General features: G+C 32.1%; 2 protein-coding genes across 2 annotated transcripts in view; both read right to left on the bottom strand.

Annotated features, from left to right (window-relative positions):
* Window positions 1–13,007, bottom strand: part of LOC127719749 (sodium- and chloride-dependent glycine transporter 2-like) — a 32,080-nt gene extending 19,073 nt beyond the window's left edge. Inside the window, exons 1-5 of the mRNA XM_052225993.1 lie at window positions 12,983–13,007; window positions 6,422–6,511; window positions 3,589–3,722; window positions 2,584–2,715; window positions 1,572–1,833 (exon numbers count right to left, since the gene is read on the bottom strand). Coding sequence (XP_052081953.1) covers window positions 1,572–1,833; window positions 2,584–2,715; window positions 3,589–3,712 — 518 coding nt within the window. The 5' untranslated portion in view covers window positions 3,713–3,722; window positions 6,422–6,511; window positions 12,983–13,007. The remainder of the gene's footprint in view (window positions 1–1,571; window positions 1,834–2,583; window positions 2,716–3,588; window positions 3,723–6,421; window positions 6,512–12,982) is intronic.
* Window positions 13,008–17,634: 4,627 nt separating this feature from the next.
* LOC127720833 (cilia- and flagella-associated protein 251-like) lies at window positions 17,635–19,020 on the bottom strand (the record flags this gene model as incomplete). The annotated part of the gene is made up of 2 exons (XM_052227582.1): window positions 17,635–18,141; window positions 18,786–19,020. Coding segments are annotated over 2 exons (483 nt in total), but the record flags the coding sequence as incomplete, so codon positions are not given.
* Window positions 19,021–19,309: the final 289 nt, after the last annotated feature.

Genomic DNA, 19,309 nt, shown 5'->3' with positions numbered 1-19,309 from the left:
TTTGCAACCATTCAAATGGAATACAGTGTTGCGGTAGAATATACAATTGGCGAATTGTATTGCTAAAAAGAATTCGGAACATAAATTAAGTATGTTATATCTTATTTCTTATGAAGCAAGGATAAGCGTATATTAAATCAATGTAAGTCAACAGGTCTTAGGGTTTGTAATGGAAGTTTCGGTGACTCGAGTATAAAATAAAATAACTGAGAAAAAAAATAAAAACGAAATGCAAAAAAGTAATAAAAAAATTTCAAATTTACAAAAAAAAAAATGCCCCCCCCAAAAAAAAAAAAACCAAAACCAAAAAGGGTAAACACAAAAAAAAACCCACAAAAATAAAATTTTGATCCCCTTCCCCACCTTTACAAACAAAAACGTGTATCAAAATTATAATTGACAACGTGCGCGGCAAAACTAGTGTTGAATTGTGAAGTAGAAGTTCTTCCTAAAAAATTTTCAATTTTATACCCAGGTATAAAAATTAGTAAAGGAAAGTTTCATAAGAAATAAATTCGTTTTCTTGGTGTTGTCAGGGATGTACGAAATTTTACAATGTATTTTCAACACCGGTGTAAAATTCCGTACACCCCTGATTACACCAAGATAACACATACAAATACAATCATCTTTATGTCTACACGTTGTTTCACGCTTTAAAAGACTTTACACGTTCCTGTTTCTGATTAAAGTTTTATTATTCTTTTTTTTTACAAAGTACAATATTCAGATCGATCAATTCTCAGCCACTAAACAGACCTAATAAAGTAGCAAAGCATCCAAAATAAAATGTAGATTAGAAAAAATATAATTAAAATGCCTGTGGTCGCTGTACATGTTGAGATGACCCCTTCTCAAAAAGGCTACCTGCAGGCATAGGCGTAGGTGTAAGCGTCGGTATCGAATAGTTTTCGAAAATGTCTATTACTGTCTAATAACTTGCAAGTACGAAAAAGACAGGAAAGAAGTATATTTTGTCTATATGTTTTGTGTTTGCACACTTTTCAAAGTTGATCATGCATTCGTTCTAAAATAAAATTTTGACCAGATAAAAGTTAAAAGATGACATAATTAGACAACCGCAATTGTTAAATCGCTTTGACGTTCGAAAAAAAGATTATAATGAACACATGCATTGTAAATTTTAAAGCCAGTTAAATCCTTTTTTGCTGAAAGAACGTGCGATATCATAAAAATTGATTATCAAAACATAACAAAAGCACAAGTAAAGAACGTTTAAGTATTCAATATAAATCAAAACACAAAAGTTATTCCTGATTAGTTTTTCGAATTATTTTATTTAGGCACTGAGACCCTTTGGCAACCCCACAGTTTAAATGTCTGTAATAAATACGTCGTGAGTTGTGGGTGTTACAGACGAACGTTCACCTAATCTGACCCAGTCAATGGGATAGTTTAGCGCGCCAATCAATGGTCTCGTCTACACTGTTTTGCACATGGTTCTATATGTTAAAGATATTTCAATATTTATTGGATATCCTAAAAAAACAAAAAACAAAAACAAGAACAAATAACACAAACAAAAAAATTAACACAAACAAAATACGTACTCCCAAAATTCCTCAGTCGCTGTTTTCCTGGTTAAATTCAAAGCATCTACTATTGGTGACAGCACTGTTGTGTTTATTGATATATTCAAATACGTCTGCTGTATCCTCGTGTAGCAGTGTTCTGTATTGTAATCATTTGTACACGTACTCCAAGGTATTGTAGGATAGAATGAATTCACCAGATAATACAGGGCCCAAGCAAGGATCACATTGTAGTATATACTGACGATACCCGTTAAACAGATCATTCCAAATCCTATACCTATATAAAAAACATATCAAAAAAATTACACAATTTTAACTTTTCCATATAATTTTGTTACCCTTCTGACCTTTTCATATGCTATGCATTAATACAGCAACACCTGTATTCATTAGGGGAGAACATTACCTCGCGTTTCCATGGAATATATATAGTGTTTTCATAAATTGTGTACTAGTAATTGTAATTGCACTTTACACTGCATATTCCCAAAGTAACACAAACTAGTTTCACTCGCCGAATATTGTTATTGAGCTTTGTTTTCCCTATCATGCTTTTTAACCGTCTTGAAAGTGTCTTGATAGCGTTTTCCCTTCAAATGCTCGAGGTCGTCGGATCGATACCCCGCCATATCAAACCAAAAACTTAGGAAAAATGTGCTTGCTGCTTCTCCGCTTTGCTTGCAGCATTAAAAGGTATGAAGGAAGACTTGTCGGCTCGATGTCAGAATATGGTGTTCGGTTTAGATGACATGGTTTCCTGTGGACGGTTACCTTATGAATTAAAATGTTATAAATCCGGTTCAGGGTGTCGTTCTTGAAAGTGCAATGCAAGGTTTATATTCAGTGTATATCACGTTCGGATGTTCTCATCTGATACATGTTTGCAGGGTAATATTTGACACTGGACTATAAAAAGCAATCCATCATGATGCATTCTAGGGTTGGTGTGTGTTACAATTTCATGGTTCAGATTGTCTGCAGATTGAACATAATTAAACATCATGTTTAAAATACTGTTATCTTATACCTCTAAAGAGCGGACAGCATATCCATACACGACCTGGTCCAAGATTTGACCATTGTGAATATGTAAGTTCTGTAAACATCACTGGGAGACCAAGTATGAACAGGAATATAAAATATGGAATCATGAAAGCTCCTGGAGATATAATATGTAACATAAATATATTTAGTAAATCCATTTGATTTATTAGAGGTACTAGTAGATTACTGAAGATTTTATATCAACACAAATAAATGACAATGAAATTTAAAAAAAAATAACTATAATTACATTATACATATATCAACAACTAGAAAATTATATGTTGAACTATTTTATGATAATTCATTAGTTATATCTACTATTTGAATAATAGAAAATGAACTATTACTTTATTTGGCCTTTTTAACTTTTTTGATTCACTGATGAGTATATTGTAGACGAAACGCGCGACTGGTGTACAAAATTTCAATCCAGGTACAAAAAACATGTAACTATGATGTGTTTATTATTAATATACTTATTTCATTATTACTATGAATATTTGGTTTTGTTTTATGTACATAACTTCAATAAAAAGGATTATAAAGTTATTACATGCTGGTCCTTTAGTCTATGGTGAATAGTTGTTTCATTAGCAACCATACAAAATTTGAAAAAAATAGGCAGGACAGGAGTTTTGAGTAAAAAATAAGGCAGGATGAGACACTTGAAGAAAAAAAAGTCAGGACGACAATTTAGGTAAAAAAAAGTCAGGATAAACTAAAAAAAAATGCAGGACCGAATAGAGTGAAAAATAAAAAGGCAGGACAGTCATCCCCCCCCCCCCCCCCCCCCCCACGCCCATAACAATCAAATGGTAGCTCCCTTAAAGCATATTATATAGACATATTTATAATATTTACCTTTAGTTGTCCTATGTGTTACTTAGTTGCTATCTCATTTTCTTAATTATATTCTTTTTAGCATGTTTTTATTGATAAAACGAACATTTTAATGTAACAAAAAAGTTTAAAACCATGAACTCACCGCCGCCATTTTTAAAACAAACATACGGAAATCTCCAGATGTTACCCAGTCCAACAACACAACCAATGCTTGAGAATAAAAACTCATACCAGTTTTTCCAGTTACCCCTGGCGTTTTTAGTCATCCCTGCAGAACTGGCAATTAAAAATGTGTTCAGTATAAAATAAGTTTGCATAAACCTGTTTTCATTTTTTGTATCAAATATTATAACTAAGTCTTTAAGTTATTAAGAAGTATCGTATCGTTCATCTTCCAAAATTGATGGTTAACAAAAAAGCGGTAAAAAAAGTACAACTGTCCAAGGATTAGTTACCATTATATCTTCAGACAATATTATATCATGTTTTGTATAAAAACAAATCAGGACTGTTATAGTCGATTTAGGCAGAGAAATGGTGAGATATCTGTTTTTTAAAGCTTGTTTTAGAAAAGTTCCTTCATTTTTTTAAAATAGGTAAAAAGGACTCAATAGTAAACGTTGTGCTCTTCTGCAGTGAAGTACATGTTTATATTGTGATTAAAAATGAGTTTTGATAATTTCACATTTAGAGTAAAGGGAAGATCTTCCGAATAAAGGAAGTGTTTTGTTCATCAACGATGCACCCTTTCCTCTTACTAGAAATTATTAAAATGTGACAATTAAGTTGGTTTTTCGTGAACATTTCTATTATTGATTGGTCGATTTGAGTTATGAATTACAGTACCAGGTCTTCTTTTGTTTAGGACATTACGGCAAAATCGGAAAGCTAATAATGTCCCTGTTTTCGTTGGTAAGTAAGAGCATTTAGATATATAGTTGACGGTGCTAGAACGAACTTCAGCAACTCTTTGTATGTAAAAACAGTACTTCAAACGGAATTTCTTTAAACTAATATTTGATAAAGACTATGAATTGTGTACGGTAACCGAACTACGGCCTGTATTGACAAAGGAAACCTTTTATCGTGAACTACACGGAATATTCATACGCGAGAAAGAAATGACTTTTTTGAAGGTAAGGTAAATTATATGCAATAGTATAATTTACTGATATTCAAATATCACGAATCTATTCAGAAGATACAAATTAAGGTAAACAACAAAATCTGAGAGAATCGCATTAACCCCAAAAGGAGCGAGATCGGGTGCTTCGACGGGATAAGCATCTCCAGCTATGAAGGCATCACCCGCCATGCAAATCCACAGTATCGGGAATAGGACACAACCGGTAAAGATCAGACAAGTTCCGGTTGCGGGATTTTCTCGCTGTGTTGAAGACCCTTCGGCTGTTTTCTGCTCTTTGGTCGGGTTGTTTTCTCTTTGACGCATTCCCCATTTCCATTCTCAATTTTAACTATTCTTGTAAAGTTAACAATTGTGTCACATTCTTTCACTTTTAATGGGTTTTTTTTCCATATCACCACACATTTTGGATGCACGCATAAGAATGTTTAAAATTTCAATAAACTACATAAAAGTGAAGTCAAACCGTCTGAATTATTTTCTTTGAAACAAACAATCAGTACTAAACTCAAAACAAAAGAATATATGTGTGGTCTAAAGAAATTGCATATTGAAAATTAAAAGGTAACTGATAAAACAAAGTTTTAGATAAAGAGCATTGAGTTATAAATAAAGGGTCTACATTTATTAGCCAAATTGTCATTATTCTTTTAAAACAAAAGAAACAAAGTTCTAATCCTCGTCCTATAATACAATAAACATATCTACTTCTCAACAATTACATTCCTCGACCTATAATACAATAAACATATCTACTTCTCAACCATTACATTCCTCGTCCTATAATACAATAAACATATCTACTTCTCAACCATTACATTCCTCGTCCTATAATACAATAAACATATCTACTTCTCAACCATTACATTCCTCGTCCTATAATACAATAAACATATCTACTTCTCAACCATTACATTCCTCGTCCTATAATACAATAAACATATCTACTTCTCAACCATTACATTCCTCGTCCTATAATACAATAAACATATCTACTTCTCAACCATTTCATTCCTCGTCCTATAATACAATAAACATATCTACTTCTCAACCATTACATTCCTCGTCCTATAATACAATAAACATATCTACTTCTCAACCATTACATTCCTCGTCCTATAATACAATAAACATATCTACTTCTCAACCATTACATTCCTCGTCCTATGATACAATAAACATATCTACTTCTCAACCATTACATTCCTCGTCCTATGATACAATAAACATATCTACTTCTCAACCATTACATTCCTCGTCCTATGATACAATAAACATATCTACTTCTCAACCATTACATTCCTCGTCCTATGATACAATAAACATATCTACTTCTCAACCATTACATTCCTCGTCCTATGATACAATAAACATATCTACTTCTCAATAATTACATTCCTCGTCCTATGATACAATAAACATATCTACTTCTCAACAATTACATTCCTCGTCCTATGATACAATAAACATATCTACTTCTCAACAATTACATTCCTCGTCCTATAATACAATAAACATATCTACTTCTCAACAATTACATTCTCATTTTTACTTCTCAACAATTGCATTCTCATTTTTACTTCTCAACAATTACATTCTCATTTTTACTTCTCAACAATTACATTCTCATTTTTACTTCTCAACAATTACATTCTCATTTTTTTGCTTTTCAAATTGTTGGTGAACCTCTGCCATTTAGAAAAAAAAACCAAACGAATTACAAAAAAATGTCAGCTAAAACGTAGATAAGCTTTAAAATGAAAATGGACATTTCCAATCCCTGGACCCGACTTAGTTTTTCCATATAGTTATATATACAAATACATCATACCTTGAAAGTCTTCCGAGTCCTCGTTTGACCAGTAGTTTGACCAGTAAATGGCATAAAGGTAAATGAAAATAACTTTTTCCAAGTGACTGCCTAAAATTAAAGGTAGATTTAGGGTAATTTTAGACAAGACGTATAGAAATATTTGACAATGTTATTGTAAATACGTTTTTCACCTGAACTTTCTCTCAAGTTACTTTTGTATCTTTATAAAATCATTTACCGACTAGGATGATATACGACCCCTGTGTTATATAACTATGAAATCTTCACCCATCATACCAGCTACTGTACTTATATCGTAAACATAATTGATACTATTTAATAAAAGGTATTTACTACATCTTTTGAATTTCGTGCTAAATTGGTCTACTTTTCAATTTCCCTCCGAAAACCGGTATGTCTTTGGCCACGATACAGTTACAAGGGAGGTAATGACGTTGCTAACGTAAAATGTTATTCCTGAGACATATCGGGAAAAGATGCATTTAATCATTAGCTTGAAAACGAGTACATTGACCCCTAATTTTAAAAGACATTTGGTTTGATTATGCATGAAGATTATTTGTACCATTTTTTATGAAAAAATCACCGATGATTTTTTTTCAAATTAGATAAATATACAGCAAAAAATGCCGTTTTTTTTCTATAATCATGAAACTTTGATAAAAATGTATTATTTAAAATTTAAAATCCGCTTGTGTTTTTCTTTTAAAACAAAAAAGTTAGGTATGTTTATCAGAAGCCCGGATAGAAATGTCCAAGAAATCGACATTTTGAGTAAATGTTTAAAATTCCGACCCTATTTATCTCTAAAAGTAGCACATGAAGGTACATTTTTTATTATACATTTGAATTGACTAGGTGAAAAAAGCTTTAATGCAATTTTTAGTAAAAGAATCACCGTGGGATCAAAACTGTATCGTATGCCCTTAAGGTGAGAGGTACGTAAATGAACGCCTCTAGCGGAAAACGGGAAAATTTGCGTTCGTTGTTATGAGAGTTATCTCCCTTACACCAGAAAAATATTTTCAAGATGTCGGAAGGTATTCCGCTTCGTCGGAAAAATGGTCAATTCGGTGGAAAAGTATTGAATGCTTCTCATCAAAATATAACAAAAAGTGTAGTAATTGTAAATGAAATGTCTTGTCCGAGTGAAACATTGCTTCCCTCTCAAGAAAATGAAAGTAATTTGGCATGGCGTGATGGTCGAAGAGTGGTTGAGTTGGGTTTACTAGCTGACCAACTTAAAGCTTGCAAGAACTGCTATGCACCATTGTTTCTACACAACTGTTTAAAAGAACAAAAATACGGTCTCGGAAGTATTTTGTATATACCTTGTGGTAGCTGTCCCTACACAAACTTAATAAACACTGGTAAACGGCACAGATCAGAGACTTCAAAAAAGGGAATGTTGGTATGGGACGTGAATACAAAATGTAGTATGGGTAAGAATATTAAAAACACTTGCATATACACACAATAACAAATTAAAGCTCACACTATAACGTTGACTTTTTTATTTTTATTTTATTTATTGAAATTCCATAGCAAATAGCCTATAGTCGAAGACTTACACTTACAGTTGCATACAAAGAAATAAATTCGTTTCTCAAAACAACTGTCAACCCTTAGAGATATTCAACTCTCGACAAAAAAGAGGAAATACACTGGTATATGCTTAATAATGATATTCTTGATTTGATATTCGTGTTAGATAATCACTTTCTCACATAAATATAAACATTTGGATGTTTATAAAAACAAAAAACCGTTGTTTACAGTGCTTTCTTTCACGTCCGCAATATGGTCTATAAATAGAAGTGGAAAGTGCTAGTACCGAGTGTGAAAAATAAAGGATTAAAGCAAATATTTTTTAATAAAAATATTGAACAAGAGTTTTAAATTGCTGCGTGACATGAAATTTGTGGAATTACATCAGAAGGGTAAGCAAGAGAAAAGGAAAAGAAAATTGAATGCGAATCGAAATGGGGATGGAACCTTGTGCACGGACAAACGGGAAGTAAAATGGTCTTTCAAAATGAACGAAAAATTATAAAAAAAAAGTTTACACGTTGCTCTTTAGTCAATTTGAAATGAACATTGTGAATAATGAGTTTCAAGCATGAAAATACGCGAAGGAAAAAATTACAAATCTACTGCTCGAAAATTACCCTTTAGGTGTAATATCACCATTGATTTTCCCCTATTAGTCTTTGTTAAATTTGCACTTTTCAAAAAATTGTGCAGAATTTATCTTTGTTTCAAATAAAGAAATACTTGGCATGAGTAAAGTTTTATCCTGTCCAGTACCATAGAAAAAAAAATTTCACATAACATTTCATTGCATATAAGAAAATAACCATCAAATTTTCACCTCTTTTTTTACCTGTGTACAAGCTTTAGTAACCATGTAACCTCAAGTTTCAAAAATATTCTATAGAAACACCAAATAAAAAAATAATGGTGCTTAGAAACACCCAAGATATATGTTTATGACCTAGAATTTTTTTTACTGCAATGAAATGTAGGATTAATTTCCTACAACTGTCAAATTCAAGGGAATGTTTTTTTTCATTGACGTAGATATCTAAACCCCACACTGATTGAAGACATAAGTTATACATGTCGAGGGTCTCATATAATCCGTCAAAAAAATAATAATCGGTAAATAATACAGACAGGATAATTATTCCATAGGCGCTATAGCGCATAAGTTTAGAGGAACAAATCATAATCAAAGAGACACCTTTATGAAGCGGTCGTTGTCTTTGTGTGACAATATTTCTATTTTGGTAGACGACGATTCTGCTGATGGAGATTTGACGTTGCGTAATATTTTTCGGCGACGTCATGCAATTTCTATCTTTTCCCGTCGGCAACACCCTTTCAACGGCTGATATATAAAAAGGGAGTCCGGTAACCATAGGAAAATTATATATCAATAGAAAGGAAAATTCTATCATAAAAACATTTAATTTTTATAGAAAAATCGTACGAATGGTTTTAACTGCAGATTTAATTAAGCTTGAAATTTCTCATTTTTGGCGTAAATTTGACGTTATGTCTATGTACTTTATGGTGTTTTCCTAACATTTTTAAATGACTATAACTTTTAAAGTAGATCGGTTACCCACTTAAATTTTTCGATTTTTCTTTGTATTTTAAAAAGTTCTACGTGTATACAATTTCTTAAAAAAATCGCTGGACAAGCCATTTACGTACCTGTTACCTTAAATGAAGCAAATGGTCAATAACGTTAACGTTCCTACAATGCGCTCGATAGTTCAAAGTTCCGATTTTTTTTGATTTTTTTTTTTTTTTTTTTTGGGGGGGGGGGGGTATATTGGAAATAATAAAAAAGAAATATATCTTCAGCCAACATTGCTTTTTTGTATTACTTGTATTGAATGATTAGGCAGGAAGATCATGTAATGCATGTATAAGTATGTTCGATAATTACTGTGTAACTTTGTCAGTATCTATACACAAATGTAGTTTGACTAACTTGCATGTTTAATTCAAACCTGTCTGCCATACGCATGTGATAATATTATAGGGATATTTCAGTGGTTTCTGTCATTATTAATCCTTGTATTGTTTAAAACATGTAAACAACAGTCAACGGGCGACAATTCAACTTTTTAATTTGACTTCATTCACTGGTTAAGGATTTTTTTCTTTTCATTTGTTCAAGCTACTAGTATCCATCAGCCTACTATACCAGCTACTGTGCATATAATCATAAACATAACTGACACCACTTGTTTTTTCAATGAAAATCGACCAATCAGTTTTTATGAAAATATCGATTGTAAGACCCATATAAGTTTCATATAAAAAATACAAAAAAAAAATACAAAAAAAAAATACAAAAAAATATCAACAAAATCAAAAAACTGAAAACTGTTACAACCGTAATTGTCCTCTTTTCTTTTCTATCTTTTTTTTCCATTTTCAATAAGAAAAAGTTGTGCTGTGCACTGGCGTCAAGAAGTCAGTAATCCAGCGACACAAAATCAAAATGACAATTGAATGGGTTGGTTTTGATTGCATAGCGCTAATTTCTGTAAAAAAAGTTTTAAAGACTAGAAAACGATAATACATAGTACATGAAAAACTATCGTACTGTTTACTTAGATCATCCTTAACTCGATGACGTTCAATGATAAAGTATTGTCTGAAGGTTGTTTATTATCGTCCAAATGCAAATGTGGCAAAAGTTTCATGAATATTTTGGACAAAACCAAGTTTATATTATATTAAAGGTAGGGTCTGCAAGTATGTTATTCTGGATGAAGGTCGGAAAATGCGATTTCTGAAAATAGAGGGTAGGTTAGATGGACTGACCCTTTAAGGCCTGGGGTAATAACCCTCGATCGAATAAACTTCCGGGGCTAATTCAATTACCAAGGGGAACACTTGATGGATGTAAAGTAAAACATTTACAAAGTGTAGTTAGCATGGTCCGCTCAATTTGCACTGTGGTGGATTAATCGAGAGGAATTACTGAACATATATGATACATTGGCTTTAGGTACAACAAGACACTAATGATTTAAATTGCAACAATAATCGAATTGCAATTAATAATGACAGACAGACACTGGAGTATATATGTTCCTTAATTTGGACAGACACAATAATGTCTCTACAGGTGGAGCGATCCTGATGAAGCTAAATATAAAATAGCGCTCCTGACGCATCAACATTCAAAAAGTGTGAATTTCATTTCAAAATCAAATATAAGTAGTAAATCTAAAAGGAATTCGTTAATGCTTTTGATTTATTTATGGTAATGAAATCGCTGACTTAATTGTTTGTCGAGGAGAACATTTACAGCTTTCATAATCCCATCACAGCCCATGTGAGCATATTATCTAGCATATTTATCGTTTTATGAGTTGCAGCAAATACATTTGCATTGAGATCTTTTCGATGGACCATTTTGATTAAATAAGAAAACAACTGTTTGATGAGATTGAAAGGAAGTGAATTATAGAGTTGAAAGTCATTACTGCCAACCATATATTATCTGATAATTTATCAATAACATCCAAAGTTTTTTTTTTACACTTCAAAATTATTAATTCCATTGTATTTTCATATGCTTTATTTCTAAATTGAAAACTAGTAATATTTTCTTTAATAGTAGTCAGAAAACAAGTAACTAGTGATTTAAAATAACTGCTGGAATAATAATAAAGTTATGTTCACATTGAGTTAAACTCGGTGTGGTGTAACAATGTAGTCCTCAACACGTAAACTAAAGTCTACCACGTTCCAATTGATGAATATAGTTTAAATTAGGTTTAAATTACATGCATTTGATAGTGAATGCAGGCCTTGTGTGGGTAAGTGTACCTTTTACTAGATATTCAATACGTGAAGGTTATTATGAATATTTAAGGATGATGATGATGCATGACTGCTTAACGTCTAGCGGCAAATTAATATGCATATTCAGGACAAGAACATGTTAATGTAATATGAATTTAATAAAATTGAGAATGGAAATGGGGAATATGTCAAAGAGACAACAACCCGACCAAAGAGCAGACAACAGCCGAAGGCCACCAATGGGTCTTCAATGTGCTAATTCACAACGTAACAGTCCGCAGGAAGACATGTCACCTTACCCGGACACATTATTCTGTCTCCGAGCCGACCGTCTTTGCTCTTTTTCCTTAATGCCGCGTGCTTAGCGGATAAGCAGCAAATACTAATTTAAAAGTCTTTGGTTCGACCTGATCGGGGTTCGAACCCACGATCTTCCACACTATTTAAGGAAAAAGCATATATATATATATATATATATATATATATATATATATATATATATATATATATATATATATATATATGTCTGCCTATGTGTAGTGACAACTGTAAATTATACCTTGTCCATCGGATTTCTTATGATTAAGAAATGCCAGGCTTTAGAATATTTATAAAGTGCCTAGAAAATCAACCTAACAATGTTAGAGTAGATTTGATTCTTTACTTCCTCCCCAAGCGGGGCTGGAACCTGTACTTTTCACTTCATACTTCTACGGCAACACCGCCTAGCATTGCGCAGACGCCTTATCCCCTCCTCTAACTAATCAGCTATAGTTAGAGGAGGGGATAAGGCGTCTGCGCAATGCTAGGCGGTGTTGCCGTAGAAGTATGAAGTGAAAAGTACAGGTTCCAGCCCCGCTTGGGGAGGAAGTAAAGAATCAAATCTACTCTAACATTGTTAGGTTGATTTTCTAGGCACTTTATATATATATATATATATATATATATATATATATATATATATATATATATATGATATACTCGAATTGGTAAAAATGCTCATTTAAGTATTGTATAAAAATTTGTAAAAGCTAAATTAAAAATAACAATACGAAATGTTTTTTTAACATATTCCACTTAAATTGATGAAAAATAATACTGTAATAGATATTTGTACAAAATGAATGCATGCATAATTTTGAAATGCATATTAATGGTAACGTTTTTATTTATCTAATATTAACTAGGTATTTAATATAAAAGTTTTAACGTTAAATGTCTCACCCTGTTAACACCACTATATCCTGATGGTTAGTGAAGCTACAATTTATTACATGCAAAAAAGAGAGTGAGAATTCATCCGCATACAATAATTTATTACATGTAAAGCTCATTATCATATACATGATTAATTTCTTAAATCTTTTTAGTAACCTATAACAAGAGGCTCATGAGAGCCTGATATCGCTCACCTGTAATTTCAGTGTCAGGCATTTGACCTATTTGTAGATCTTACTTTGCTGAACAATTTTGTCATTTACACTTTCTATCTTTCTATGATAATATTAAAGATAATACATAACCCAAATCTGTAAAAAATTTCGAAAAATTTACTATTTCTTGACAGTAAACCAACAATAAGTTGTCCTATTGGTCTGAAGATTACTTGACAGGTAGATCTAACACTTTCAGCTATGTCAGTTTTGCTCTTACTGCTTTAGTTTTTGAGATGAAAGCCAAAAACTTCATTTGACCCCTATGTTCTATTTTGAGAAACTGCCGCAAAGTTTTTGAATGGATCAAATCCCCGAATACAATCTATAAACTACATACCCTAAGGAACATTCAAATAAAGTTTTTAAGTATTTGACCAAGTAGTTTCAGAGAAGAAGATTTTTATAAAAGTAATTAGACCTTCACAAAAAATATAAAAAAAAAAGTTTTAAGGGCAATAACTCCGTAAGGGGTGAATTGACTATTTTGATCATGTTGACTTATTTGTAGATCTTACTTAGCTGAACATTTATTGTCATTTATACTTTCTCTCTATCTATTATAATATTAAAGATAATAACCAAAAACAGTAAAATTTAATAAAAATAAACTATTTCCAACAGTAACCCAACAATGAGTTGTTGAACTTATCTGAAAATTTCATAACAGATAGATCATGACCCATTTATCACTTTAACAACCTTTCACTTTTGCTCTAAATGCTCAGAGTCTCATTAGTCTATGCTCTAACTCAAAAGTACCGCGTGCTAAGCTAGAAAGTAACAAATACCCATTTATAGTGTGGTTTGTCCGGGTCGGGGATCGAACCAAGGACTTCCTGCACTCGAGAGGGACACACTACTCGATAACACCGAGACAACAACAAATATAAAGGTCTGAATTTGGGATTCCCTTTATCTCGCCTTCTATTGACATCCGTCACATGCTAGACAACACAATCGTCTTACAACGTTCAGCGGTCAATATTACAGTGTAATGGGATTTTCATGACAATATATTCAACCCTTCATCAATGTTAATTTTTATTCTATTTATATTTTCACTTTTTTCTTTTTCTTTTATCCTTTACGCTATTCTTCAGTGAAGATTCTAGTTATGATGTTTATCAGTTTCAGCAATTTGTTTACACACCACCACAGCACCTAAAACTATAAATCAGACTTAGATCTAATTTGTTTAGATGGCATTGGCAAAAATTTTACTTGATCATCCAATCCTCTTAGGACATTACTACAGTATCTTTAAATGCTTATAACATATTTAGGTCTTTCCACTTTTCTGTGGAAAGACCTATTGTATTTGTTCTGATTATTATTTTTTTTTTTTCTTCTTCCGCCACTTTTTTTTCTTGCGGGGTATTGTGGTTTTACAAGATGTCGCTTAGATTTTTTGCATATGATATCGAACAGTTATTGCGCTTTTGAAATTGACCCTGCTTAACCGAATACTTTTCTTTGTAGGAGTTATCTCCCCGAACACTGTTTTCTCTGATGCATCTCCTCCGTAACCGTATAAGAAAGCGACAAATTTATTTTATAAAATTGCTCCTTATATCCTTCGCATGATTTGTTCAATTTTGACCGAAACCATACGAACACTCCATATGAGAGTTATTTCCCCTTATGCATTTGATATAAGTGATATGCATTTCTATCTTGTAAACCATAAGTGATAGAGACCTAGGATCTTTAGATTTGAGGTCCTTGATCCAAAAATAAGAAAATTAGGTCAAGGTCAAAGGTCAAGGTCATGTTGTGATTTTTTACATTAAGTTCATATCGCTTCTTCCTAGAAAGAGTTATTAATAGATATCGACAAAACAATTTAACCAAAAAGTTTGTCACGACACGTGTTTACTAGAAATTTTTTTGTTGAAATGGTACGCGTCATTTTATTGCAGGGTCAATGTCCCTGTTATGGTCGAATCAACAAATTACTTATCAAAACTTCAAACTTTGCAGCTATCATGTTGTAAATGTTTCTTATCTCAATTATCAACCACAGTCTCCCACTACACTCCCCCCCCCTTTTTTTAAACTGATTTTTTTTTAAGTTATCCCATTTCTATGAAAAGAAAATCGCTTTTAGTCCCGTACATTATACTGTAAAATGCTAATCCTTCTTACGTACAAATTTCTTTCTGAAATAGAAATCCATCCCTGCAAAAATCTGCTCCAATTCATGTATTTTCTGAAATTAATAGATGAGACGCGTGTGGTCCGCTTGATTGCGAAATTAAAATCGATGTTGTAGAAATCCCTCCCAAGTTCGTAAATATTACTGAAATCCTACAATCAAATTTCTAAACATGCATTAAAATACAAATCTGTGCTCCCGTAAACATGTGTACGTAATATGTATGCATGATCCAACATCAATGACCTGTACAAAATAAAAACAATAGTTATCGTGTTTCTCTAATCAATACACATGTGCTCCAGACATATATATTCGAGGGTCACGTGACTTCACAACACCATCTCTCGCGCGGACCTAAATTTAGAATAAAACATTCCATATCCAAATAAGGAAAATAAAACTTCCAAGATAAAATTTACTCCGTTTTCCTACAAATTCAATCAAAATGCATACACAACAAATAGATGAAAAATGGAAGTCCGAGGTAACATAGAAACTAGAGAAAATTTATAAACGAATGATGCTAGGATAAATTTTTATGAGGACATCTCAGGCGTCCGTTTGGCTGTGCGGGATGTATAAGTACGCAGTCACGTTCGGTCAGAATATAGGCGTTATTTAAGTTAGCTGCGTCGCACGGAGAAAGTGCCATGCAATCAATCAATCAATCAATCAATCAATCAATCAATCAATCAATCAATCGACCAACCAACCAACCAAAAAAACAATTAATCATGTTTCGGAGGGGAAAGACCGTTTAACAATTATTTTTAAAACAATTGATTTATATTTATTTATATTTATTCTTTACGTAAAATCAGTCATGTGTTAACATCTTATTTAACAATATTCACGACTGAATAGATTGAACATTTTAACATAAAAAAAAAACAAATTTAATACTTTCTTGTTGTGATTTGTATTTCAAAATGACACTATATATTTATGATCTATATGCGTAATATAAATGCATTTAAAATACATCAATTAATTGGAGTACACACGTACTAAAAACAATATTCTGAATAAACGTAGGATGCGTTTCAATAGATTTGATGGAAATGACTAAGGAAAACCCAAACCTATATAGTATACTAAAAAAAATCGAATAAATATGTAAGTAAAATCATATAATATGGTCCACTGGTTAAAGGCTCAATAAATGGAAATATACATGTTAATCATTTTATTGCGTTACGCAGACATAAATTTACGAGTCAACGATTTCAAATAAATAAATGATTTTTTACACAGTCCTCGAATAAAATATTTGATTCAAGACGTTGATCACTCAGTGCATTGTTCAAATTTAATAATTATAGATCGGGAAATTCCAGATACAATGGACCAAATTTAGGACGTTAACTATTTTTTTTAAGATGAATCTCATATATTTTGAGATATAAGCCAAATAGATATAGGAAGATGTGGTATGAGTGCCAATGAGACAACTCTCCATCCAAGTTACAATTTATAAAAGAAAACCATTATAGGTCAAGGTACGGCCTTCAACACGGAGCATTGGCTATCTATTATAATATTAAAGATAATAACCAAAAACAGTAAAATTTCATAAAAATAAACTATTTCGGACAGTAACCCTACAATGGGTGTTCCAATTGGTATGAAAATTTCATAGCAGATAGATTTTGACTTATTTGTCTCTTTAACTCCATGTCACTCTTACTCTAAGTGCTATAGTTTTTGATATAAAAGCCAAAAACTGCATTTGAACCCTATTTTCTATTTTTAGCCATGGCGGCCATGTTTCTTAATGGATGAAAACTTCGGATACAATTTATGAACCAGTTACCCTAAGGAACATTCAGTTAAAGTTTAGAAGTATTCGGCCCAGTAGTTTCAGTGGTGAAGATTTTTAAATGTTAGCAAACATGATGAACAAATTGTGTAAAATTATCTTAAAGTGCAAGTCAAAAAAAATTTTAAACGAGGATTTTTTTTTATTTCTTTAGAAATAAAGTAGTTATATGTTATTAAATAAAACTATATTACATCATTCTTGACTTCAATGATCTTTGCTTTTAAGGATATTTGAATGCACACGAATATTGATTGGATCCGAATCTTAATCAAACACATCACACATCATTTATAACGAGATATTTTCATATTAAAAATTTTCATTAGGAATAGATTATAAGCTGATATTTAAAAAAAATCGCCAACGTGATATTTACTACATGAATCATTAACGTCAAAAACAGTAGAAAAATACCGTTTACATTATTTGGAAAGATTTAAACGTTATTAGAGAGGTTTAGCAATCGTTCGTGTACGTGAACGCGTACGTGTAGAATAGAAGTACACGTAGTCGTATTTTTTTATCATGCCACGTTGTGTTTAGCAAAGTCGTACGTATACGTGTACGTGTAAAAGACGTAATGCATCATCATATCTCATTGGCTGAAAGCAATGAAATAGTTGCCAATAAATGTCTTTGTTTTATATTTGATATTTATGGCGGAAAACTTGAAAGTGCTAGCAGCCTAAGAAGACTCCGACGAATTACTGCATTTGTCATTATGTAAAGAGAAAAAGGCATTTTCCCAGGTATAGTGCTTTTTCTTGTTTGTCGTTTTCCAGTTTTTGAATTCTTTCTTGTTTCTCTAATTGGAATTTATCCTCCTCCAATTGCAGTTGCTGTTTTTTTACTTCAAGTTCTTGCCTTCGGTATACCATTTCGGCCTCATTTTTTTCTTTTAAGTACCCAACAATATTTCCAGAACTGTTTCTCTTTGACGGGGTGGCGTCGTTAGATTCATCATCACCTGAAATATATAGACAGAATTTGTTAAAAAATGTAATAGGTTTTAGGCTTTCAAATAATTGGTCCACGAGCATCTCTGAAGTCAGAAGAGACATTAATTGTTGGATCGAACTCATTTTTATGATGTAAAGTTTGGAACAAGCCAGATACAGCCTATACCACCGGTGGTGATGGTTCCTTATCGTTCGACACCAATGGGCCGTTCTAAACTATAAATTTACTCGCTGGTTGTGTCATCACTGTGCATCATCACATGCTATACCCTGGTAGCTATTTAGTCTGGTAGCTATTTAGTCTGGTAGCCTATATATGTTGATACACGTTTGTTATTGTCACTTTGACACAGTCAACATTTCCATTCACTCTCCCAACATTCAGAAATATTTCATTCTGTAATCTTTTCAAGTATGTATTGACTAAGATAAAATCATTCCTTGAATTATTGTTATTTACTTGCATGTTCAGGAAGAAAAACTTCACAAGCCAAAGGCGACCACTTTCGTGTCAGGGCAACCAGAAGTTGACGAAATGCATGCAGTTACTTGTACCCAACCTCTCCCCCCAAAAAAACATGTAAAAGAGATACCGTAACCATTATTTAAACACTGAACAAATAGGACATGTTATAAGATAACAAGTATGTACCTTTCTTAGGAGTTAAGCTTTCCATTGCTCTTTTTCTAATGTCTTTTCCCCGATTTTCTTCTGTTTCCTTTTTCTCTTTTTCTTTCTGTTTTTCTTCATTCTCCACCAATGAAAGAATTTCATCCAGTAGAGTTTCTTTCTCTCCATACTCTTCATCAATCCCTGAACTGGAATAATAATATAAAACTGTATTAAAATTAACAAGAACACTGACGTCACATGCAATCTTTGTAAAAGAGTTTTTTGGAATTCATGATAATTCCCATATAAATCAGATTTATATGTATTTTAAAATTTAGTAATAATATAAACATTGCTATGATTATATTTAACATCATATTTTTTTATTTCAAAGACAGTTCATGAAGCGCTTAAGTTTACCAAAAAATAAAATATTAGAATCTAACAATTGCAAAATCTATTTGCAACATTTCATATTGTACCAATGTATTTGTCAAAAACTACACACAAATGCTAACTTATTCTGGTAGTATGGCTGCATATGCTATACATTTTTATACAGA

Source organism: Mytilus californianus, unplaced genomic scaffold, assembly GCF_021869535.1.
Source record: "Mytilus californianus isolate M0D057914Y unplaced genomic scaffold, xbMytCali1.0.p SCAF_11, whole genome shotgun sequence".
Taxonomy (NCBI): Eukaryota; Metazoa; Mollusca; class Bivalvia; order Mytilida; family Mytilidae; genus Mytilus; species Mytilus californianus.
This window is presented reverse-complemented; position numbering and strand designations above follow the sequence as displayed.